Source organism: Molossus molossus, unplaced genomic scaffold, assembly GCF_014108415.1.
Source record: "Molossus molossus isolate mMolMol1 unplaced genomic scaffold, mMolMol1.p scaffold_m16_p_22, whole genome shotgun sequence".
Lineage (NCBI taxonomy): Eukaryota > Metazoa > Chordata > Mammalia > Chiroptera > Molossidae > Molossus > Molossus molossus.
Window position 1 is genome coordinate 37,222,141 of NW_023425358.1, and position 25,751 is coordinate 37,247,891.

At 59.5% G+C, this 25,751-nt stretch overlaps 1 protein-coding gene across 1 annotated transcript; it reads right to left on the reverse strand.

The window, feature by feature from the left end:
* Positions 1-11,016: 11,016 nt before the first annotated feature.
* On the reverse strand, positions 11,017-25,751 carry SLC15A4 (solute carrier family 15 member 4). Its single transcript, XM_036276396.1, has 8 exons — positions 25,218-25,751; positions 20,127-20,422; positions 16,343-16,511; positions 15,867-15,944; positions 15,036-15,204; positions 12,310-12,465; positions 12,001-12,159; positions 11,017-11,274 (listed from the first exon to the last, which is right to left on the reverse strand). The coding sequence occupies exons 1-8, from the start codon at positions 25,749-25,751 to the stop codon at positions 11,126-11,128; spliced, it is 1,710 nt and encodes a 569-aa protein (XP_036132289.1). The 3' UTR covers positions 11,017-11,125.

Consider the following 25,751-nt stretch of genomic DNA (forward strand, 5'->3'; position numbering starts at 1 on the left):
AGCGCCAGCCCAGCCGGGCCCGCCACCAGCCGCTCTGTCACCCCTCGTCGGGGAAGGTTGGGTCGAAGCCCCAGGACAGGGGCCACTCCCACGGTCAGTGTCCCCTCGTGGGCGGCTCTGCCAGGAGACCTCCTGGCGTTGGAAGTGAACGGACATAGAAGCCGGGCAGCGGTCGTAACTGCGTCCCTAACTGCTGGGCGGGGTGTGGCAGCACATCCGCAGAGGTAAAGATCCGTGTCAGATTGCGACCGCATTTCCAACAGCCGGACTGTGCAGCAGCTCACTGACGTGGTGAGGCAGCCCCCGTGGGGTGCTCGCGGGTCCCCGGGACCCGTAATGACTGAAAGCGGTAGCTAAGACGGTTCCGGAAGCCTCGTGACGGCTGAACCTTTCAGAACAATGTTTCTAGCACATCTCACAGAAGGAAGGAGCTATTTATTTATACCCGTGATGTCAACTGTCATTAAAATGCTTTTGTGCCGGACACGTCCGTAGCTCGTGGGGTGTTTATTTCATTTGACTCCTTGTTTCCTCTCCCTGGCAAATGTACACCTTGGAGAAATGACCTGCCTGCTACGCTAAGCGAAGATGTCACACTTGCTAATCTTCTTCTTCTAGACAGAGCCGGAGTAATTCCTAATGAGGAAACCCCAGTCCCTCGCCCGCCATCGGCGACACCGGTGACGTTAAACAAGCTTGGAATCACCAGGACAGCTGACAAAACACAGCTCGGTGAGGTGGGGCCTGTGAACCTCAAAATAAAAGGCCACGGAGGCCACAAGCACTTATTTGGGATTTTAAAAAGGAAGAAGGAAGAACAGCTATTCCAGAAGCACTGACTCAGGCAGGAGCCCAGACGGTGTTTCAACGGGAGACAAAGGCGATGGGTTTTGATGAGAAAGGGAAGGGAAACAGTTAGTCACATCCCCAGAAGGAAGGTGTCACTAGAGGGGCAGATAAGGTTGCACAGCATCACTGGCTCTAAACAATGTTTCCAATTTTCATTCCGTCAAGTTGGTAGTTACAATGTCTGCTTTCCTGTGTCTTGGCAAACAGCTCTTTGGGACACAGTGTTGCTCTAGGCCCGGTGCAAAGGTTAGACTGCGGCGCTTTAACATCTGAAGGTTTTAGGTACAAGACGCGCCAGGCCGTTCCTCTGGGACGGCAGCTCCGGTTGCATTTGAAAGCGGCTCCGTTTACGTTGTTTTTTGCAGGCGGAAAAGCGCACTGCTAACCAGTTCCAGGGGGTCCCCAGTGCTGCCGATCTGTGGGTCACACCTCGGGATCGCCCCTCTCCATGGAAGGCAAGTCTTGACCTTGAGTGGACACTGTGCGGATCTCACCTGCGGAAGAGGTTACTTTTTCTTTTTATTGCTTTTGGGTCTGTTGCTGCTCTTTCGGTGGTAGAGTTGTTGCCGTTGGTTAGTTGGGGAAAGAGAACAGAAGACAAGAAGGTGGTTTTTGTTTTGTTGAAACAGCTTTATTGAGATATAACTCACATACCATAAACACTGATGCATGTAAAGTGTTTGATTCCACGGTTGTTGGTATAGTTGCAGAGTTGGGTTTTCCATCAGTTTTAGAACATTGTCATCGTCCCCAAAGAAACTCCACCCTAGTAGACTTACTCCCCATTTCCCCCCGATATCCCGGCCCCCAGCGACCACCGGTCCCCTCTCTGTCTCCATGGCGTTGCCCGTTGTTATGGGAGACTCCTGAAAATGCCCCATGTGGTGTGATAGTCCCCACAACACCGGCAAGGAGCGATCGACTCTTCTTAGGAGAAGCTGATGGGGCTCGTGTACTGTGACCTTTTTCTTAATCAGGGCCTGGGGTCCCTTCCCTCCCACAGCGGGGCTGCTCGGGGACAGGGAGAGAAAGCACCTTCAGGACCTTGTGTACGAAACCATGTCCCCCCAGTCTCCCTCCCTACGCTGCACGCCCACGTTTCTTTACAAGGCGTAGGCTCCAAATAAGGGGAGGGGGCTGTGGTCGGACCTCATGCTGGAGGCTGCGTCTCCGCCCCAGGTTAAGCTATGGAAACACCAGCTGCTTTGGGCCAACACATCAGTGGTCCACTCTGGGCAGCGGAGCCATGTCGGTTCCAAGACCTGATGAGGACAGTGGAGGCCCCCTCGGGCAGTTGTCAGTGCTGGCGCCCTTCGGTTACTTGCTCCCACGCCCGCCTGGGGAGGCGCGGAGCCCGCAGGACAGACGCGGGCCCTCTGGTCCCGGAGGGACGGCCGCGTCAGGACTCAGCCCCGGGCTCGTGTCTCCAAAGGCCGGTCTCAGTTATTACACTAACACAGGCTCTCTGTCTATTTTCCTGTGTTAAAACAAAGTAATGAAACGGACCCCCCCAAAAGCAATTCAGGTTTATTGCACACAAGCTGGAAAATGAAGAAAAAGTCGAAGCAACTCGGACAGAGCGGCGCCCCCGGCCCCCTTCCCGGAAGCGAGAACCCGGCGCCGCCTACACCCCGCGCTGCTGCGCTTCGATGCAGCACGTGCTTCTCCGCCCGTCTCGGGCTTGGAAAGGATGCCGTTAGAAATATGACTTTTAAATTATTTTTCCAATTTTAAAAGTAGCCCACGAGCCCTGTAAAAAATTTATTAAAATGACCGAATTCACCTCCGTTGGCGCCTTGGATCTGTCCTTACGGGTTTCTGCCCTCGGATTTGTCCTCCTTCCGCAGCTGGGATCAAAGTGCCCATATTGATTTTTAAGCGTAATTAACAGGAAGCTTCCCGGCTGGAAGGGAGGAGACCGCGGGGCTGCCACGGCGAGGGCCCAGGGCCGCAGCGGGGGCGGGGCGGGGACAGCCCAGCCTGTCTGCTCCTCGGGCGCCGGCACCTGGAGGAAAGGCAGCCGGCAGGCTGCGCACCATCTGCTCATGGAGGGAGGCCCCCCGGGGCTGCACCCCAGCAGGGCTCCCCGGGCAGGAGGGACCCCGGAAGGTTGGACGCCTGCGGTCAGCCTGGTCTGTGGCTGGTGAGGGAGGGTGGCAACGGCACACGGGCCTGAAGTCCGAGGGGCAGCCGCCAAGACCGCAGGGCAGAGATGGGGGGCGGATGGAGGTGCCCCCCAGTTGCTGCCAGGCTCTCCCCTTGGGGCGTGATCGAGGTCGGCGTGGGGCGGAAAGTGGCGCCCAGAGTCCGCAGCAGGCTCGCCGGGCTGGACACCGTCATGTCCAGTAACCAAGACACGACCCAGCCGACAGCACGGAGGGTGGACAGGGCGGCGGAGATGCGGGCGAGCTCCCAGGGTCGAGCGCCGCCCTGGCAGGCGTCCTCATGGATGTCTAGTTACCACCCGTCACCAGACAAGTCACCGGTGTTATTGACAACTCTTCCCCAGAGGCCACCGCTCACTCCAGCCGCTCAGCCCAGAGAGAGCCCAGGGGAGCCTGCAGACAAACCCTGCCGAAGCCCTCGTGCCCCCCGAGTGGCCCCCGGGTATTTATGGTCTCGGGGTCTCAGCGGGTTGCTCGCGGGCTGGGCACATCTTGCTGGCCGCTGTTGGCTGACGCGGGCGGTGGCTGGGCCAGGCTGCCCTGGGCGGGCGCCCCGACACCCGTGGGACTCAGACAAACGGCAGGAGGCTGGGACCTTGGAACTGACCAAGTCACTTCTGATACACCCTCGGGCCAAAGCAAGTCGAAAGCAATTCTGAATCATACCTGAATCAAGAGTATAGATTCTGCCTGGCTGGTGTGGCTCAGGGGTCCAGCGTCAACCCTGCACCAAGAGGTCGCCGGTTCGATTCCCGCTCAGGGCACATGTCCAGGTTGTGGGCCGATCCCCAGTGGGGGGCGTGCAGGAGGCGGCCCATCGATGTTCTCTCTCATCGATGTTTCTATCTCTCCCTCTCTCTCTAAAAAATCAATAAAGAAAAAAAAACTTTTTTAAGAATAGTTTATTTAAAAAATAAAAAAAGAGTATAGATTCTTTTTTAATAGCTCTCTTAAGATACAATGTCTCATTCAATTCACTCATTCAAAGTGTACATTTTAATGGGTTTTAGCATGTTCACAGTAAGGCTTCCCTAACAGTCGATGAGACATTCTCCTCACCCCCAAAGGAAACACTGCACCCCGCCCTCCAACGCCCCCCTCCGGGCAGACCCATCGCTGTTTCTGGGTTTCCTGGGTCTGGAGATGTCGTCTCCATGGGACCCTGCATGGCGTGGCCTCCACGTCCAGGTTCTGCCGCTCGGCATCGTGTCCCCGAGGTCCCCTGTGGTCCCAGGGCCCAGCGCCTTGTTCTTACTCCTGCCCCCAGGATGCGCCACGTAGCTGCCCTGTGCCACACACTGTCGCCTCCTAAGTGCCCTCCCCCACGTGCGGATGAGCGCCCAAGAGCAGGACACAGGACGAGGCAGGACTGTCCCGCGGGTGGTGCAGATGTGTCCACGTGCCATGGTGCTCACTCCGCGTGGTGTGTCTGTGTTCCTGTCGTGGGGACATCGGGGTCCTTCTCAGTCTCTGAATCACCTGTGCATTGAACCCGTACAAGTGACAGTGGGCCCAGACAGGTGGATCAGGCCTGGGCCACGCACACCATTGCCACTGTATGTGCCACGAACTGGTCTGAGCTGCGTGCACGACACGTTCTGACCAGCGACACGGGAGTCGGCGGGGGTCTCCGGAAGAGAGCTTCTCTCAGTCAGCCGCACGCCACCTCTGCGCCCGTCTCCAGTGTCGAGGTCACATTGCCACGTGGTTTCTGAGGTCTGCACCATCCACAGAACGTGTCCCCCCAAATTCACACCCACCTGGACCCACAGAATGTGACCTGACTGGGAAAGTGGATCTCCCCAGATGTAACGTGTTCGAACGTGAGGTGCCTCTGGAGCAGGACGGGCACAATCCACAGACGAATGTCCTTCGGAGACAGAAATGCAGACACGCAGACACCCAAGGAGCCGCGTGACAAGGGAGCGGAGACAGTGAGGTGTCTGCAATCCAAGCGACGCCCAGGGTGGGAGGAGCGGACCCCGCCGGCCCCGACTTCGGACGCTCGCCTCCAGACCTGTGAGAGGCTGTCTGTGGCTTTGGGCCACGTTAGGGCACTTGGTGGCCCCAGGGACCTACCCAGTTATTACATATTCTTGAAATTAGCCGAACTCCTTACAGCAAACCCTGGGGAAGGGTAGGCGGGGTGGACAGACAGGCCGGCAGGCGAGGAAGGCCACACGAGGGCTCCGGAAGGTCCCCGTCTCCCCACCTCACGCTCGGCCGCCCCGTCCCCAGGCCCACCCTCCCAGGCCCGGACGTGGCGTTTCTTTGCCAGCAGACAAGTGACCTTCACCGCGACGACCAGCGGAGACGCCGCCGCCACGCTCCGCTCTCCGCGAAGAGCGGGGCCTTTATACTGCAGGGAGGAAAACGCACGATTTCCCATTTTCCAGGATTATGGACCGTTGACGCCAGCTCTCCATATGTTAGGAGCACATAAAAGTGTGAGCAATGGAAGAGAATAACTCGAGGTCTGCATACAATGGAGCAATTTTAGTTTTTATTATAAGGCAGTTTGGTTCGAGGCGGCAGGGAGATGTTAATGTTTTGGAGGGCCCGGGTTTTTCCTCAGTCGGGGATGATGAAAGCCTTGTTGGGCATGTGGGAGGTCACTGAATTACCTAAAGCTGGGGCTTGGGAGGGACTCTGCACATAACATCCCTGAGCTTAGATGTCCTGGGATCAGTCCCTGACATCGCAGCTTAGTTCTTCTGTGTACACATGCACCCAGGTGCACATATGCACATGCACACACAGGCACACATACCCATGCATGCACACACACACAGGCACACACATCCACACATGCACACACGCACAAACAGGCACCCACAGGCACACGCGCGCGCACACACACACAGGCACACACATAGGCATGCACACGCATACAAAGGCACATGTATGTACACACATGCACGTGCGTGCAGGCACACGGACCTCAGTCATGGCCCCTATGCACACATACAGATGCACACACACAGACATGTGGACACACCCACTGTTTACTGCCCTTCCCACTCCACCCAGCCCCTGGCAACCACAGGCCTCCTGTCTGGATTCACCTGTCCTGGACACTTCGTAGGCACAGTCACACAGAATGCTGTAACTGGGTCCCCACAGCAGACGTTCAGAGGGAGAGTCGCGTCCAGAAATGGGGCTCATGTTCAGGGTCCCGCAGCACGCCCCAACTCCGAGTGGCCTGAACCACGGCAACCGCCGTTCTGCCCATCACAGAAGCCCCGAGGGTGGGAAGTGACAGAGTTTGGGACTAAGACACCAGCGGCGCTGTGGAGACTCCAGCATCCTGCTCGGCCACGCTCAGCGAGGGTGTCCTTCTCAGAAAGGCGTCCCCAGGGATCGCGAGGGCAGCCGAGGTCTCGGGCACAGCACGGGCAGGGAAACGGTCCCCCGGCAGTGTTCGCTGCAAACACACCGGCCCCCGAGCAGCCTGACTCGCCCTTCCACCGCCTGGAAGGGCGTCACATCCTCACTCCCGAGTGTCCCTGTTGCCCCACGTGGGACCCAGCCGAGTCGTGCAGAGATGGGCTCGGGCCCAGTAACAAGGGAGACGGGGAGGGGTGGGCTGTGACGGGTCCTGGGAGGACCGTTGCCTGGGGGTTCTGCTGTGACTTTTGCCTTCCAGACCCGAGCCCAGTCCCTCTCCCTGGCCGGCCCTTGGACACGTGTGTCTGCGCCCAGCATTGTGCCGCTTTGATCAGAGGCCCGCAGACTTCTGCCATTTAACGTGAGCGCCCAGATGGCGACTCCCGTCTCATCAGCACCCTCCGCAGGGCTGGGGCGTGCGGACCAGATTGAGTTTCCATCAGCGCCGAGTCTCACCTGAGCAGCCAGCGGCTCCGGGGGAGAGAAGTCGATGGAGAGGTAATTAAGGATCACGTCGCATCAGGGAAGTAATTACCGGGGAGCAGGGCCCACGGCGGTTCTCGGAAGCTGCAGCTCGCCCCGCGACCCATCAGCAGAGACGTGAGGATGTCCGGGTGCCACGGGAGAGGTGTTCTCATGTCGGAGGTGGGGTGACTGCTCCTGGAAAGGGGGGCTGTCCCACTGGAGGGGCCAGGACACCTCACCACCTCGCCCGCTGTGTGTGGTCAGGGTGGGTGGGCTCGAGAAACAGCTCACGTGGGTAAAACAATCTGTGTTCTGAGTTCACCTCGCAGCACAGCTGAGCCCCAGTCCTTCAGAGACAAGGGTCAGTGTGGCCCAAATGCTATTTACAGCCACCAAAGTTGGCCCATGATGCCTGCAGGGCCTCGCCTCGGCACCCGACACACAGCTCTGGACAAGGCCATGCACGGTGGCACCTTGGTGGTCGCGGCTGTCGTGACAAATTCCTGATATAATCAGTGGAAGCGAACCCCCAAATCCTGACGGCTCAACAAGCACGGGCCGTTTCTCACTCACATTTGCAGCCAAGGCAGGGCGAGCAGCCCCCCATGGTCGCGCTCCACAGAGCATGTGGCCTACAAGGACACCACAGAAGAGAGTGGTCAGCTGAGCGAGGGTCCCCGAGGACGTCCACTCAGACCGGAACGCGTGGCCGGAGGACGTTTCAGATGTGATCGGATTCTGCGTCGTCGGCGGGAAATTATCCTGGATTCTGGGTAAATCCAACCACCAAGGTCCTTGTAAGAGACACGGAGGAGACCTCACACGAGGGGTGGACAGGACCGAGGGCCGGGAGGGCCGGGAGCCAAGCATGGTGCGGCTATTCAATCCGATTTCGGAGCGGTCGCAGCTCTGCAGCACGGCGGCATCCACTCGCCTAAGTGCCCTGAGGGTACTGAACTGGTTCGTAAACCTTGAGACTCGGGGGTGTCGTGTCCCAAATCCCAAAGGAACCCTTTCAGCAGCGTATTCAAACCACAGAGCAACGCAGACTCCGCTTTGAAAGCTTTTAGCAAGTTGAGATTGGAAGACACCAAAGTTTATTTTTGCAGAGTCATGGGGGGCGGAGCCGAATCTCAGTGAGGGAGCCCAGGACAGGCAGGACTGGATTCAGGTTTAAGTCTGGCCTCATGCTCCGAAATACCCCCACTGGAGGAGGAGTCTCCTGGGTGGAATTAGATACACTTACCTTCCGTGTCCGGACGGAGTCCGATGGAGAAAGCCCACCGTTTTTGCACGCTCTGAATTTGGTAAGAAATACTAAAAGGAACCTTACACAGAGGTCATTTATCTGATAAGCTTTATGTCGTAAAAATATCCGCCAAAGAAAGGTCTCCCGCACGGAGGCCAGGAGGACATTCGCGCCTGTGAAAGTGTGTGAACCGGGTGTTTCATTGTGAATTTCAATATTTTAAAACATCATAAAAACATGCTGGATGGGGCAGCCCTGCTTGGATGTAGGTGACGTTTTTAACTGCGACTGCAGAACGACCGTGGGGCTGTCGGACGAATGTGAACTGTGACGGTTTTCTCGTGTGTCCGTGTGTGTCTGGGAGGGTGTTTCTGGAAGACTGACATCTGAATCTGGACTGAGTACAGCACGTTGCCGCCCCCCCCCCCCGCGGGTGGGCCTCGCCCAATCAGTTGAGGGCCTGGACAGCATACAAAGGCAGGGGGAGGATTCTCTCTCTGTGCCTGATGCTGGAACATTTGTGTCCTGCCCTCAGGCTGCTCCTCACACCACAGGCCTCCATCCTCAGGCTTCAGACTTGGAGAACTTCCAGATGGCAGGTCCTGAGGCGTCTCGGCCCCCCTCTTCCCGTGACCGATTCCTCATCATAAACACAGCATGAACGTGACGGTAAACATGCTTCTGTTTCTCCGGGGTACCCTGACTCAGCCAAGCACCAAACATAATGAGCCGGCTTGTTATTCTCAAATCCACATAAAATAGTTATAGCAAATGTAATAACTATTTCTAATGGATATCGAGGATTTAGCATTTCTCCTGTAATTCACGCAGACGTGGGATGTTTGTGTTTTAAAAAACATGACATTTTTCAAAATGGTTTGTAAGGAGGGCTTCTGGGGCCCTCCGCGGCCGCTGGCCCCGGTTTCGCGGGGCGGGGCTGCTCCGCCCCAAACCTGGGGTAAGGAGGCTCACCCTGTTTCCGACCGGGAATTGATAAGGAATCGGGTATCCTACGGCCCAGGGTAGTCAAGTCTGCAGGGTTAGGGAGCGTGTGATGCTTCCCATCTACCGAGAAGGGCCGTCTCGACTCTGGGTACATGGGGTGAGATTCCCCGGCAGCCCACCCGCACGGGGAACCTTCCGGCAAGTTCAGCAGGACACACGGACCAGCCGAACCCAAATGTCACTGACATGAGACTTCGGTCTCTTGAAATCGGAAGGACCACAAGGCCCTGTGAAAAGCTGTCTCATTAAACCTCCCCTTCCATCTCTGGGGGAGAACAGGCTGTCCGCCCACGTCCGCCGGAGGCTGATGGCAGGTCCTGACATTGTCTGTATGAGGCCGCTACACCCACTGAAGACTCAGAGTCTCAAGTGTCGGGGCAGGCGATGTCTGAGGCCCTCAGGACAGCTCTGAGCTTTCATTTATCACAGCTGAGCGCCCAGGGCGATCACCCGCCCGAGCCTGTGGTGGGGAATGAGAGGCGGGCCCTCTGCCCTGTCCCTCCCTCAGCCAATGCCAGGCTTTCCCTCAAGGACCCGCGGGCAAAGCTGGACTCACTGGGTGCCCCTCCCAGCCCCCAGCTCAGGATGGACCTGGACACCGGGCCACAAGGGGGTGGTGGCCAGGCAGGGCGGGGCATCAGCACCAGGGCACAGGCGGGCTGAAGGCTGCCCCCCCCGCCCCCCCCCCCCCCGCTAACTCTTGAGTGTTTCCGCGGCACAGGCCACGGTTCCGACACGCAGCCTGTCCCGAAGACGCAGACCGCACCTCTGCAGTCGGCACGCTTCCGAGACAGCACTTCTCGCCTGTTTCATTCTCTTCCTGCAAACCCACCTCCAGCCTCTGAGACAGGCCACCTGGGCTGTCACCTGCTGCAATCCGACCGGACCCAGCAGCCAAAATCCCTTGCATTTTTCTGTGGTTTCCTGTATTTCGTGTCACCCCCTAAAAAGGAACTGTGGGTTTCGTGTTTCTGTTTGAACACAGAGCAGGCCCAGGCTCACCCCCCTGGAGGGAGGCTCAGGGAGCTGTCTCGGGAGCAGGTGTTCACTGCGAGCTGTTGTGAGGCCGACTCGGGGGACGTCACACCTCCCCCATCCAGCTCACGGGCTTCGTGGTTCCACACGGAAACGCCCAGTACACGCTGGCGGTGGACAAACCACGCAGAGACTCCTCAACGGGCCTCAAGTCTGAGGTGTTTTTAATAAGCTTTATACCAAAAATACAACAGCCAGAGCCTGCTAAACAAAATCAGACCCGTGACATGCAGGGATGCCGCAGACGTCGGCGGAGGTGGGCGGCGCAGGCTCACAGCTCACTGCCATGTTTTCTGCCATCGGCCTCGTCTGCAAGAACGTTCTGCATCGTCGTCCGCCTCACGGGCCCCGGTGAATTAACACGAGGTCGCAAAGGCCCTGCCCACTGCTGTGCCGCCGGAGACAGGACGAGGGGCCTCGACGTCTCCTGGTCTGCGCTCGTCCTCAGCGAAGGAAAGCGGTGTCGACAGCCCCGAGACGGCGTCTGAAGCAGTGGGTGAGCAGCCGCCCCGGCCTGCGCCAACGGCGGGGCAGCTCAGGAGAAACCACGACCCCGATCGAGTCCACGGCGTCTGACCACTCTGCCCCTCCCGAAAGTCCCTCTCGTTCCTCACCAGGAGTGATGTACATTCGTCAAGAGAACAGAAAGTCAGACCACACGCCAACACTTGGGAGAGACAGGAAGATGCCAGCGAACAGCTCAGGCTGGGCACAGGCCTCGGCAGAGAGCCCGCGGCGGGACGGCGGGTCTCTCCTGACAGGGACAGGCTCCTGGCTCCGGCCCCGGAGGCCCCGCAGGACAGATGAGCCCAGGAAGGCACTTACCTAGCCGTCGGGTAGGAGGAGGAACATGTCCGCGTGCTGTTGGTGTGGAAGGCGGGCATTTCCGGGGATTTCCAAGCCCGCCCCACTCCACACGTCGGCAGTGCTCCCAACATCAGTCTCGGGGACCCGCTGGGGCCCAGGGACGTCAGGCCCTCCTGCTGCCGGGCGTCCCGGGCGCCCGTGCTCGCTGCCGGTCGTACTTCACGGACACGACCAGGAACAGCAGGAGGGTGACACCTTGAATGGCCGCCAGAAGGAAAAAGTAGTAGTTCAGGTGGCAGCCGTTGATGTTGCCTAGAAAGGAGAAGAAGCCCGTGAGCTGCGCTCGGAGACGCCTCCGGGGTCTCGCCACGCACCTGTCCCTACCGGATGGTCACTAGAGATAGGAATCGGGTCCGTGGCTCGGAGCACACGGCCCACAGAGCCCAGCCCGTCGGTGCCGAGCTCTGGGCCCTGCAGGGCACCCGCGCCCCAACCCCACCGTCCTCTGCACTCGTCCCCCAAAGCGCTGGACACGGGAGCGCAGTGACGCAGCCCAGAGCCCTGCAGCCGACGGCCCCTGGCCCTCCTGAAGGGGGCGCCCTTCCTAACGCGGCTGCGGCCCAGCATACTCAGGCTCCATGCCGCAGGGCGCAGCTCGGACACCTGTGCTCCAGGCCCGGGCAGAAGCCACCGGAGTCCAGAAACAGTGCAGCCCGCCTGCTGGCCTTAGCTGTGAACCCCTCGCCGCTGCCCACGAAGAATGCTTACTCGTTAGGGCGACGTACAGCCCGCCTCTCTGACAGCAGAGAGTGAACATGTACTGTCAGGAAAACACACTACGAAGCCAAGGTCAACGCAGGGACACAGACTGACGAAGGCAGGAAGGTGGAGGCAGCGGCCGGTGCTGGGACAGGTTAGGACCCAAGGGGAGGGCCCTGCCCTGCACAGGTGGCTCCCGGGACAGCCCGCCTGTGCTCACACGCGCACTCATTCCGACCGCTCCGTCGTGGCCACGTTCCAAGACAGTGCTGTCCTTACCGAAGTCCGTGTGGTTGCTCATCCAGCCGATGGCCTTGAGGGACACCAGCGCCAGCAGACCCGAGCCCACAAAGGACCCGACGCCCGAGAAGAAGAAGAACAGGCCCATGATGGCGCTCTGCATGGACTTGGGGGCAGCCGAGTACGCGAACTCCAGACCTGGAGAAGGGGCGCGGTGTGAGCGCTGGGTGGACACGTGCTCCGGCCCCGGCACAGAGCAAGGGACAGGACACAGCAAGTCCCAGAGCCAACGCTGCCCCCACCCCCAGACCCCTCCAGGAGAGACTCGCCTGAGCCCCTCAAACCTACCCGCTATGCTGGCGAATATCTCGCTGACGCCGATCAGCACGTACTGGGGCACCTGCCACCAGATAGGCAGGTCGGCCGCGAAGTACACGACGTTGCCAATGGTCTGGTTGATGGTCTTGTGCTGCACGAGGTCCAGCCGCTTGCTCTCCAGGATGCCTGGAATGCAGAGGCCGGTCAGCAGGGCCCGACCCCAGGGCTGCGAGGACGCGAGCCAGGTGTCTGCTGCGCGGTCTTCACCGCCGTCCAAACACGCCCGTCTGTAGTCAGCAAGGTCCACAGTGCTGCGTGCCGCCAGGGGCGCCCGACTCAGCCGGGGCCTCAGCGCGACCGACGCCGATGTCCAGCCCTGTGCCTGCGCCTGGGACACTCGGTGGTCCCGCAGTCACTGAGCATCACCGCGCGGTCTTACAGAAAGGGTGATTCTGACGACGCCTCCCCCCAGAACCCCGGCTCTCGGCCTCCTCGGGGTCCCCAGAACGCAGGCGCTCCGAGTCCTGCCGTCCCCTGCTCACGTTTCTCTTAGAGGAGCAGGTGGACGTCTGACACGGAAGGGTCTTCATCACAAGTTCGCGCTTTCTTGTTGTTTACTTTTTAACCCTCACCCGAGGGTATGTTTCCATTGGTTTGAGAGAGAGACATCCATCGACTGCCTCCCATAAGCGCCCCGATTGGGGATCAAACCTGTAACCTCGGCATGTGCCCTGACTGGGAACTGAACCCTTGACTCTCTGGTGCACGGGGTGACGCTCCGACCAAGCTGGCCAGGGTGAGGCTTGCTTACAGCAGGAGCGCAGGGGCGCACAGACCGCTCCCGCGTCCTCTGTGGAGCTCCCGGGGTGAAGGAATTGCGTCTATGTCCCTGGGATGACTCACTTGAATTTTATCGTTTTCTCCTCCTCATGCTAACAGAGTTCTCGCTACACTTCTATGGTTTTCTTACACTTATTTTCTCCTTATTCAGGCTCCAATCAGCTCACGCAACAGGATCTCACAGAGGTGCCGTGTGTGCAGACCCAAGAACAAGCGGGTGGCGGGCGGACGCACACCAGCACGGCGAGCGGGTCTGGGGATCGCGGGCACGTCCTCCCTGCGTGTCTAGGTCCCCCGCCTGCACGTGAGAGGCTGAAGGACACCAGCCTCGGGGGCCAAGGAACCCAACAACTAACACTCCCTTCACTCCTCAGCAGCCTAGGAGCCCGGACCTGCTGCTCTCGCCCGAGACACGGAAGAAGAACAGAACCGGCAGACACGGTGCTGAGCGGTGTCGGCCCCTCGAAGGCCTCAGCGTCGGGGTCAATGCCCCTCGCGGCAGCCTGACCGCGGCCCCTGAGCAGCTCCGGGCACAGCAGACCTCCGTCGCCGAGTCAGCCATGCGGTGCTGGCACTGAGAGGGGCCGTCACCCCGCTCACATCACGTCCCACGGGCGCCAGCCGGCCACGCGGCACCCGAGGCACCCTCCCTGCCGACGGGCATCTCAGCAGTGGCTGGCCTGCCAGTGTTTCCCGTACAAACACGTGCGGACACACCAGACGCCCCCGTGGTCCCATGACTGACACCGAGGGACTGGGTGTGAAGGGACCAAACCCAGGACCTGCCAGGACGGAGCCCAGGCGCACCTGCTTTCCCACGGCAGGGCAGGGCCGCACCCGGGCCCTGACTGGGGCAGAGACGGGGCTGCCCCACCCCGGAGGGGGGCTGCTGAGCCAGTGCTCAGGGGAGGCCAGACAGATGGACGGACAGCAAGGACCGCTCCGCAGACAGCGCTGCTGCCCGCAGACCCGAGTGGCCGAAAGCCATCTGCCGCCCGCCACCCCCCATGGGACGGACAAGCAGCAGAGCCACCTGACAGCTGGCGGCACAAGCGCCCAGCCCGGCCTCAGTCGCCGTCGGTGCCCAGCACACGAGACTCTGGCAGGTCATCCCCGCCTCCGACACAGACGGCGGCAGCCGGGGCTCGTTTCCTTCAAGCTGCCGAGCGCCCGACCGCTGCGCGCACCCCGCGATCGCACTGCAGAGCGTGCGGCTCCGCCCCAGTGCAGCTGAGCACTGAGCCCTCAGAACAGCCCCCATTTGGCGGATTCAGAAACGTCAGCTTCTCTTTTCTTGTTATAAAATGAAGCTATTTCCGTTTCAGCCATTTTCAGACAGTGATGAAGGAAGAGTCAGCGGGACCCTCGCTCTCCGCGGAAGACACTGTGCTCACAGCCAGGACGCAGGACTAGGAAGTCCCGAGGCCCCGAAGGGTAACTGCCCACCGTGGGGGAATGTCAGGCATCTGTCCTCAGCCTTTCTCTGTTTCTCCGGGACGGGGCCGGCCTTGAACTCTGTCTGGTGAAACCCTCGGAAGACGCAGACCACGCGAGGGCTGGGCAGCACCTGAGGCCGCGGAGGGGCCGGAGGTCAGAATCCCCGGGCGAACCCGCCCCTCTGAGAACCACACCCCCTCGACGACCACCGCAAACCCACCTGCAGCGCCAGCCGCTGCGGAGCCTGAATCACTGGGGCAGGAACAAGCCCCCTTGTCTCGGGCCGGGCTGGGCCGGGCCCCAGCGCCCCTTCCGGAAGGAAAATGGCTGATCTTCAGAGAATCCTAAACTTCGGGCTTCCCGTCCCTGCACAGGGTCCCTGTGGGCACCCACTTCCTGAGACCCCAGCGCGGCACGCCTCCCAAATCAGCCGTGACCGCCCAGAGGGTCAGCGGGACGCGAGCCGAGAGGCGTCTTACCGGCGGCGAAGGCGGAGCACATGACGAAGAACATCCCGACCGCGATCCTCTTCAGGGAGGACGGGAGCAGCCCGCGCCTCCGCAGCACGGGGTCCACCAGCTTGTCCTTCAGGGGGATCAGCAGCAGGATCAGCACCGCGTCGAACATGGTGAGCCAGGCGGCCGGGAACTGGGTGGGAGGCACAGACATGCGTTCACGTCTCCGCCCCGCCGGCAGCCCCTCGGTGACAGTGCGACACGGGCAACGTGTCCAGGAGCCCTCCATGGAGTCTGACCCCAGGAGGAGTCTCGGTGTAAGTCACCGCAATGGAATCAGGACTTACTTCTAGATGGGTTTACACTTATTTTTCTGCACTTTAAGAGGGAGAGAAAACAAGGTGAAAATATTCCTTAATATGTAATTGACATTATCCCACTTAATATAATAAATGAGCCCGGTCAGTGTGGCTCAGTGGCTGAGCATCGACCCTGCACCAAGAGGTCGCCGGTTTGATTCCCGGTCAGGGCACGTGCCCAGGTGGTGGGCCCGATCCCCAATAGGGAGCACATAGGAGGCAGCCCATCAATGTTCTCTCTCATCGATGTTTCCATCTCTCTCTCCCTCTTCCTACCTCTCCTTCTAAAAAAATCAATAAAGAAAGAAAATATTGTTTAATTTAAAAAACGACATCGATGAGAAGATGGTCTCAAAAATAAGTAAAATTCCACTTGGATAAGGACGCTCACAGTTCGTGCTGAACACCAACACCCTCGGGGTTCTGCTGTGAGGGGCGGGGGACCCCGCTGCACGCAAACCCCGGGGCCCTTTCGGACGGCCGCCACTGCTCTCACCGTGTGAGCCGTGCTGGTGATGCTGGAGATCTCGGGGATCCGCAGGTGAAGACTCTGGAGGACGTACGTCGTCTGCATCTGCGTGGAGAGCGCGGAGTCACGTCACGGGCACAGCTGCCCTCCCGCCCCCCGCGGCTGCCCGCCCCCGGCTACGCTCGGTCTGAGCACAGACGGTCCACTGTCTGATCAGCCCGAACGCGTGTGCAGACCGACTTTGAGAGAGAAATGCAATTATCCAAACAACTCATCACATGAAAGGCAGGGCCTGGAAACACAGACGGGGACCCAGTCCCAGCTGCTGCTTTAGAAAACATTCTCCAAAGGTTTCCATCAGCAAAACGAGTCCACCACTGAGCACGAGATCCCAGGGGCCAGAGACTCGGGGAAAGGAACCTCGGGCTCATGGACTCAGTGACGGCGGGCCCGCACGGGCCTCTGCGGGGGACAACAGAAAGGACGCCGTCCGTGCCACTCACTTGGAAGTACACTGTCCAGTAAGGAATCAGAGCCAAGAAAACAGGGATGATCTTGACCAGAGCTTTCGTGTCGTCCACTTTGTCTTCCGTGAAGGGCCCTCCGCGGGACATCTTACATGAATCAAACAGACTGTGTTTAGAAGATTGCTGAAAGACTCCACTGCCTTCACTTTGGGAAATAAAATGAAGGAATTAGTTTTCTTCCAGCCCCGGAAACAGGTCACAACTTAAGTCTGGAGACGGGAGGGCAGCTGCTGTGCTGACTTCACTTAACGTCACATCGCGCCTGCTCACTGGACCCTGCACACAGGGCGCCCTGGCTATCCTGAGCACGGCCAAACACGTGGGGACAGCTGCCACCGCACCCGTCCCAGCGCTGGTCACAGCGGTTAGCGTCCCCCCCTGGGTTCACGTTTGAAAAAACCAGGACTGGATTGTTTGGATTTTTAAGGTAATTTATCAAATGTCGACATGACAAGCAGCCCCGACGCGGCTGACGAGCTGGGCGGGTTAGTTTAAGATGCAGCCTCGCTCTGCGTGTGGAGGGCTCCGCTCCAGCAGGACGTGTGGTGTCCTGACTGAAGGAAGGGCTGGGAGGGAGGGACCCTGCTCACGTCATGACGACAGGACCGTGCTGCCGGCAGCAGGTGAAGCCGGGTGCTCAGTCCTTCACCCTGCCCGCAGCCCTGCGGGGGGTTGGGACACGCCTGCTCACCCCCTGCTCCGAGGAGGAGCTAGGGCCCAGAGAGGGCAAGGCACGGGTGCAGGTAACAGAGCTGAGCTAGGGCCGGGGTCTGAGTCCTGGCTGAGAGCCTGCGGCCCGACCTGGTCAGGACACGGCCTGCCCCTCGGCTCCCGCCCCCAGGGCACAGACACGCAGGTGTGCTGGCGGCAGCGACTCGGCCGGGGTCCGGCTCGTGTACCCCTCCCCGCTCCCTCGTGCTCTGGGCTGCTCAGTTTCCCCAGTGACTGGGCCTAGTGGAGAGCGCGGAGCTGTTCCAGCCCGACGCTCCCAGAAACATGCTCTGAGGCCCCAGGGGTGAAAGAGGAATGAAGAGATGGTTTTACTTGACACTGTTCTTTAAAGCCAGAGATACCGGGAGACACATGGTACCTAACGATGGCTTCCAATCTGGGGACTTGAATACAAACGGCAGCTGCGGGCTTTGAGGCTGTAACTTGTCCCGTTAACTGAGTTACCACTATTTTACATGGCTCTTGTCTCATCGTGTTGTCACAAACCTTCAGAGTAGACAACAGCAAAGAAACCGGAAACTGCACTTAACATTCTGGCTGAGCTTGGAAACGGAGTCTTAGCGAGCCCCACGCCCGGCCCCGCTCTAAGGGCTGCCGGGGCTACGTGAGCGAGTCAGAGACCGCGCCTGCCTCACATGCTGCCGTCTCGGGAAGTCGCCAGGAAAACACTCAGCGTGGAACTCTGAATTCCAAGGGTATCGTTCATCTGAAAACATTCATTGCTGTTTTCATTTTGGGGGAGGCAGGGAGTTGTAAAAGGAAACCAGAGGTTCTTGCCTCCCTCCTGAGATACTGTCGGTGGCCCACTACGTCCACGACCTGTGTGCTTTCCTGGACACGTCACGTTAAACCGCGAATCCACTTTTCCATAGGGACTCCCTCACACAGGTTACCGGTTACGTGACCTTGTTTTACATCATTAAAATATTTGGAAACTGCTAAGTCAATGTGCACCTGCAACTCTACCTACTTTATACACAGTTACAGGATCACTTTGCAACATAGTCTGACACGGAGCCACGGCCACGAGCAATAACAGACGAGAAGCGCAGTCTGCATGCTCCCGGGGCTGCACCAAGCTGGGAGCCCACACGTGCAAGTTCTCGGGGGGGGGGGGGCATCCGTTCTCAGGGTCTCAGGAGAGACATGTGCTCAGAACGGGTCAGAGCATTTCCACTCTGGTCTGTTTAAAGTCGGCACTAAGGTATCTTCAAAACATAGATGGACCCGGACCAAGAAGAGACAGGATCAGGCGGTCAGTCAGGAAACGCGAGGCGGTGCGTACTGGCTGGGGCTTCTGGAGACGACCTTCTGAGGCACCGGGGGCGTCCTCACCAGGGAGCACCCATTCCCAGGCTCTGACCGTGGGCCGGCGTTCGGGGACCTGGGCACAGGTCGCCTGCTCGGGACTCACCACACCCTAGGGGAGGGTCCCTTTCCTACACAAAGAGGAAACGCAGGCTCTGCAAGGTCGTGAGCCTGCCCAAGGTCACAGCCCAGGCTCGAGCACAGGAGGGAGAGTCTGAGCACCCTCTAGGCTGTCGATGTTTCTGGAAGACGTCTTCTCTGTCTTAAACGTGCCAAAGGCTTTCCAAACACAAACTGTAAGGGAAATCAGACCCTTGGCGAAGCCAAGTCCAGACCCCTTCACCAGTTGTCTGCACACTGAACCCCAAAACAACCCCGGAGCCGTGGTGTCTTCTTGCAGAGACGTCTGCCAGGAGCCACCCACCCGACACACTCTGACTGTGGGGTGTTCCTTCCCAGAGGCGTGGTTGGCGAATGGCATTCAGCTGCAGAGCCCACAGGCAGGAAGCGAAACCGGCTTCCCTGACTGGGGCCTGGCCCTGCAGGGCGCGTGGGTGGCTGAAGGCCGAGGCACTTCTACTTGTCTTCAGTGAATGTCTTCAGTGTGGTCCATCTGCGGTTCTGAAGTCTGACCCAGACCTGCAGGAGGCCAGGGGCCAGCGGGCTTCCCCAGGACAGCTGAGAACCGGGTGCCCAGCAGGCAAAGGGCAGGGCCGTGGGGGCTGTTCAGGAACCGCTTCAAGTCCGCCCATGGAGGGGACGCGTCTCGGCTCCAAGGACAAACTGGACACGTGCAGAGTGCCTGAGGGACCACCTCCGGCTCAGGGACTGACCCCCACGGAGAAGGTCCACTTTGATCTAAATATTCCCTGGGACTTCTCTGGGGCCAACATGTTCCGACCCTGCCGGCTCCACGGTGACACAGTGGACTGTGACGGTGGCATGAACTCATCACACGTCGGGAACAGCACACCCAGAGGGGTGCCTTTCACTGCAGGTAAATTACACGTCAATAAACAGCAAAAAAAGGATATTCTGGGGTCTCTTCTTGGGCTCAGTTCTGAACTCTTCCTTATAAATCTGCACGTAGGGTGACCGACCATGTGTCCCACTTTGCAAGGGACGGTGGGACTCTGTGCGCGGGGAGCTGTCTGCCCCGGTCTCCGCCCTTCTCCCGAGCTCACCCTCCGGTGCGGACCACGGCGACAGGCCGCAGCTTTCTGGCGGGACGCAGGGGTGCCCACAAAGAGCATGACGGCCCAGCTTCCCTCTCAGACGGACCCCGAAGCTTCTGGAAGCAGGAGCACGTGCAGAGCGTGTGACTGTCCCCCAGGTGCCTGACAGCGTCCGTCTTCATCGTCCCTCAGCAATGAGCCTCCGGGCGCCGCCTCCACCTCGGCAGCGACGAGGGGCACGTGCAGAGCGTGTGACTGTCCCCCAGGTGCCTGACAGCATCCGTCTTCATCGTCCCTCAGCAATGAGCCTCCGGGCGCCGCCTCCACCTCGGCAGCGACGAGGGGCACGTGCAGGCTGCAGGTCGGCCTGGAAGACGGAGACGCCACCCGCCCACCTCCTCGAGCTGACAGGAGAGTCAAGGACAAGACCTGGCCCCCTCCGCCCCGGCCCTGCGCACGCGAGCACACGGCAGACAGAAGCAGGTGCTTCGACAGTGACGACGACCGTGCCCACCACCCTGAACCTGTGACAGCTGGACACTCACCTGCTGCGGTCCTGGTCTCCAGTTTGCTTCTGGGGACGGCAGGAATACGCCAGAATCCTGAACATGTCAGTGAAGGCGCTGCCGTCGGGGGGCTTGGTGATGAACACCCTCTGGCCGCACAGGAAGAGGAGGAAAGCCACGCCGATGCAGACGGCGGGGATGGTGTAGCCCGTCACGAAGCTCACGTTCTGCTGGACGTAGGCGATGCCGCCGAGCGAGATGATCGCACCCAGGTTGATGCTCCAGTAGAACCAGTTAAAAAACCTTCTTGTGGCTTCTGGTCCTCGGTCTTTCACCTGGCGGCAGGGAGGGAGAAGACGTAAAACCGTGGGACAATCCTCAAGGATAAAAAATGCACGTAATTTTTTTTTTTTAAACCCTCGCCTGAGGATATTTTCCGATTTATTTTCAGATAGAGTGGGAGAGAGAGAGGGAAATATTGATGACAGACACATGGACTGGTTGCCCCCCGACCAGGGCCGGGGACTGAACTGCAACCAAGGTATGTACGTGCCTTGACCGGAATCAAACCCGTGACTCACTGGTCCACAGGCCAACGCTCTAACCGCTGAACAAAACCAGCCAGGGCTACATAATGTTTTTATATATTAAAAATAATTCTGCCCTGGCTGATTTGGCTCAGCGGTTAGAGCGCCGGCCTGCAGACCAGAGAGTCCCCAGTTCGATGCCCGCTAAGGGCATGTACCTCGGTTGCAGTTTGTCCCCGGCCCCGGCTGGAGTCGTGTAGGTGGCAGCCACTCGATGTGTCTCTTACATCGATGTTCTCTCTCTTTCTCCCTCTCCCTCTATCTGAAGATAAATGCAAAAATGTCCTCGGGTGAAGATGAAAAAAAATCACAGAATCGCTGTTGTCATCATAGCCTTTAAAATTGCAGTAACGCCAGAGTGTTTATGGACCCTGTCAAGGGCCCCTGGTTTAAAAAAAAAGCATCTCCACTCTTAATTACCAAACATATTGGGCTGTGTTTCTCTTAATTATGCTTAAATCCAAGAAGTCCTGGAACGTCTCAAAATACCATCTGTGGACCACCTGCTCGGGAAACACCTGGATGCTCCTCACAGACACAGACTCACGGGCCCTCGTTCCGGGCCCGTCATCACCGCGGAGGCTGGGGCCCAGGGGCCTGCACGCTGGCCCACCGTCCAGGGACTCCCACCGCGCTCCCGTCCATGAGCCTGCAGCAAAGGGACACTAGACGGAAGCCAACACCTAGTTTCAGGTCGGGGAGGCTGTCCATGGGCCTAGGAGACGCTCTGCCGAGGACAGAGATTCCTGGCGAACTTCTCGATTTCCTGACCCCAAACACGGGCACCGAGGGAAGAAGCAATTTCCGGGTGTGTGCGTCACAAGGCGACTTACTCGAACGGAGCCACATGGGCCGTCCACGTGGGGGCTGGCACCACAGCTTCCCTCCACACCTGGACTTTCACATCCACGCAGCGCGGCCAAGTCTGTCCCACCAGAGTCGTTTCTAGCCAGTTTCACTTCACAAAATCTGTAAACTCACCAGCTAACAGCTGGTGCTGGCTTTCAAGCAGGGACCGTCGGTTGTCTCATCCCAAGTAACGAAAAGGCTGGACAGTTTCCGCTCTGGTAACAGATCTGAAATCTGATCCACTTAGCAACCCCCTCTTCTAAGTAACAAAGGAGGTTTCTACCAGAGGCCGGAACAACCAGCCACGATGCACGCGGCAGTGTCTTGCAAGCAGTCATGTGACTGGACACGATGCTGTCGCCTGCGCTGTCTGCAATGGTGGCACAGAACCCGCTACTCGCGACTCTACAGTAACCAGCACCTCAACCCGAACAGCTGAGCTTCCTATGAACGTCGGCCCCTCCCCCCGTCAGGACTGAACACAGGTCTGGACCAAGTGCTGGCCAACTACTGAGCCCAGGATCCGTATGGGGGATTTCCTGCCATTCGGAGACAGACAGCTCTTCGTGGGGACACGACGCACTCAAATGTTACTGGGCCGGACGCCCACAGGCACACTACCTGGAGACAGACCGTAGGAAAGAGGAACTGGAAGCAGAGAAATGGTTACAGAGAAGCCATAACTGAAAACACACAAACAAGTAACAGCTTTCTGGGGTGGGGACAGCGAACACAAGTCTCCATTTAACGCAGACGTGATCTGTGTGTCTCAGCGGCACTGCTCCACCGCCCATCAGCAACCTTCACACACCCTCTTCAGTGAAGCATGAAAATCGGCCTTCGATGGGCACACTCCCCACTTGTAAGATTCCACTCAACCTCACATCCTGCACAAACCTGCCAGCCAACTTAGACTTCCAAGTGTCATTCACCGAGAAGTATTTAGAAACCTCAGCCTGTTCCCGAGGCCAGAAAGACCCACATACCAGTGGTTTCTGGGTAAGGATGGGAAGCCAGCTCCCAGGTCCAAGCGCATGCCTCTGCCTCAGCGCTCTGGACAAGCCGCTGTTGCTCTGTCAGTCAATTACATCATCACCCCCACCCCCCCAGGGGCCGACAAGCTTCCCCATGCTGGACAGAAACCACGGCCACCAGTCACAGCGGTGACAGGGCCAGGATCCTCAGAGTGAGCCCAACAGTGGCTGGTTCGGAAAATCCCTGAAAATGCACAAAAGTGCGATTTCCCTCCTCTCTGGGGGAAAAAAAAATGCACCGTTTGCTCTCTTTATCGGTAAAATATGCTCTTCTTCTCCCAGGTCACTATTCCAAATCCTCGGTCCATCCGTGAAGGACGGTGACCTTTAGAAAGGGCAGCCCTGGGAGAAAGCACAGGCTGGCCCGTTTCCATCCCGATCTAATGCTCTTGGAATCTGCAGCTGTCTTCCGTCAGCAGTCAAGCGGCCTGTGCAGCTGACCCCGGGCACCCCACCAGGGTGTCTGCCAGAGGCCGTGGACTGGAGACAGAGACCTGAGTGGCCGTGAGCACCAAAGCACCTTCGTGATCCAAACAGCGGAAGGGCCAGGAGATGACAGAAAGACCGTCCTGGGGAAGGCCTGGCACGCTTCATGCCCCTGACCGTGTCCCTGGCGTGGAGCAAGACCTGGCACAGGGCACTTCTCTTCCTTCTACAACATGTTTTTGTAGAGAGAGGTGACTCACATTAAAAAAAAAAATTCAGCCCTGGCCAGTTTTGCTCAGTGGTTAGAGCATCGGCCCGCAGACCAAGGAGTCCCGGGTTCGATTCCGGCCAAGGGTGCATACCTCGGTTGTCGTTAGTCCTGGGCCCTGGTTGGGGTCGCACGGGTGGCAACCAATTGATGTGTCTGTCTCATGTCCATGTTTCTTTGTTTCTTTCTCTCTCTCTCTCTCTCTCTCCCTCCCTCCCTCCCTCTCTCCCTCCTGCTCAATCTGAAGATAAATGTAAAAATACCCTCGGGTGAGGATAAAAAGAAAAGTCAACCCTTTGGAATGTATGACTGACTGGCTCCCACCACCCAATTCCACATTCTCATCCCGCCACCAAGAAACCCGAGTCCCTCTGGCCCCGGTCCCCCCTCGCCCCCTCCTGGCCCTGGCAGCCACTAGTCCACCTTCTACTCTTTCCAGGTCTGCCCGCTCTGGACGTTTCTTCTAAGTGGACCACACAGCCCGGGGCCTCCGTGTCTGGCTTCTCTTAGCGTCCTGTTTTCAAAGTTCATCCTCATCTGTGAAATGGGCGTGAAGGAGCAGAAGGCCCGGTGCCAAGTAAGCCCTTGGTCAACGCCCCAAGCACACGGTCACTCCGCACGGAAGCCTAGCGGTTACCTTCCCTGTTGCTCCGTCTTCCTCCATAACTCACCCCAACGCTCCCACTCCCAGGCCCAGCCTCTCTCTCACCTGGCCCGGGGAAAACGCCAACCTGGTTTCCTGCTGCCATCACTTCCCACACCACCTAGTCTCAGCACCCCTCGCCTGCGAACTCTGTCTGAGAAGGGGCAGGGCGGAAACGCTGCCAGTCATGAGAGCCCGACTGTCACGAGGCCGAATGCCGCTCCTCTGCTGGGAAAGCAGCCCTGGCGGAGCCCAGATGAAACACCAACGGGCACCATCCCCACAAAGCTTTAGTCATGGAGGCCGAAGTCTGAAATTCCTCTCGTTCTCACTCACAAAACACTCATTTTCCCCGTCCACTTCAAAGCGCAAACCCCATTCTTATGCTTAGCTCCCCAAAACAGGAAGTAGCCCAGATTTGGTTGGCAGGCTAGAGGCCAGACCGTGCAGAAACCCGAATCACGTCGGACCACTCCCCTGACGCAAGTCCATACATACAGGCTTCCTCCTGTATTGAACAGGGACCTCAAACTCTTCTCCCAGCCTTACCCGGCAGGCCCCTGCCTACCAACTCTCTGCCCATTAACAAAAAGGCATCTGACATGTAACCTTGTACAAGTTTTAGAAGCTGAAGCGTCGATGGATACATGGATGTTGCTACTGTAGCCAAGCAGGAACGAGAGCTTTCTCTGGCCGGCCCCAGGGCCTTGGCACTTGCGGCTGCCCCGGCTGCCAGGTTCCTTTGGGGTTCTGCGGGTTTCCACGCAAACGGCCCCCCTGCAGAAAGGAGGCCCCCTCCACCGGCCCCCCTGCAGAAAAGAGGCCCCCTCCACCGGCCCCCCTGCAGAAAGGAGGCCCCCTCCACCGGCCCCCCTGCAGAAAGGAGGCCCCCTCCACCGGCCCCCCTGCAGAAAGGAGGCCCTCTCCACCGGCCCCTCTGCAGAAAGGAGGCCCTCTCCACCGGCCCCCCTGCAGAAAGGAGGCCCTCTCCACCGGCCCCCCTGCAGAAAAGAGGCCCCCTCCACCGGCCCCCCTGCAGAAAGGAGGCCCTCTCCACCGGCCCCCCTGCAGAAAGGAGGCCCTCTCCACCGGCCCCTCTGCAGAAAAGAGGCCCCCTCCACCGGCCCCCCTGCAGAAAGGAGGCCCTCTCCACCGGCCCCCCTGCAGAAAGGAGGCCCCCTCCACCGGCCCCCCTGCAGAAAGGAGGCCCCCTCCACCGGCGGCTCCGCCTCGCCCTCCACCCGTTGCCCTGCCCCGTGCGGACCCCTCCCCGGGGCCACCGCCACCTGCCTGTCCTCTTGGCCTCCGCGCACCTGCGCTCACCTGGTCGGCGCCGAAGGGCGTGATGTTGGCCTTGACGGCGCCCACGCCCAGGCCGACGACGGCGAGCGCCCCGAGCGCAGCGGGCGCGCAGTAGCGGGTGGGCGCGTCCGGGCAGGGCGGCGCCGAGCAGTTGCGCACGAGCGTGGGGCGCGGGGCCCCGCAGAGCGCGGCGCGCGTGCCGGGCGCGGCCAGCAGCGGGAAGGCCAGCATGCCCAGCAGGTAGAGCGCCAGGCTGAGCAGGATGGCGCGCGCCCGGCCGAGCCGCGCGTCGGCCAGCCAGCCGCCGAACGGCGACACCAGGTAGGTGAGGCCCATGAAGAGCAGCAGCGCCTGGCTGGCCTGCGCGCCCTCCCAGCCGAAGCGCGAGCCGTTCAGGAACAGCACCAGGTTGCCCGTGACGCCGTAGAAGGCGGCGCGCTCCAGCAGCTCGGTCAGCAGCACCGCGGCGCACGCCAGCCGCCGGCCCTCGAACGCCGGCCGCCGCGCGCCCAGCAGCGGCGCCCGCTCCGCCTCGCGCCCGCCCGCACCCTCCAT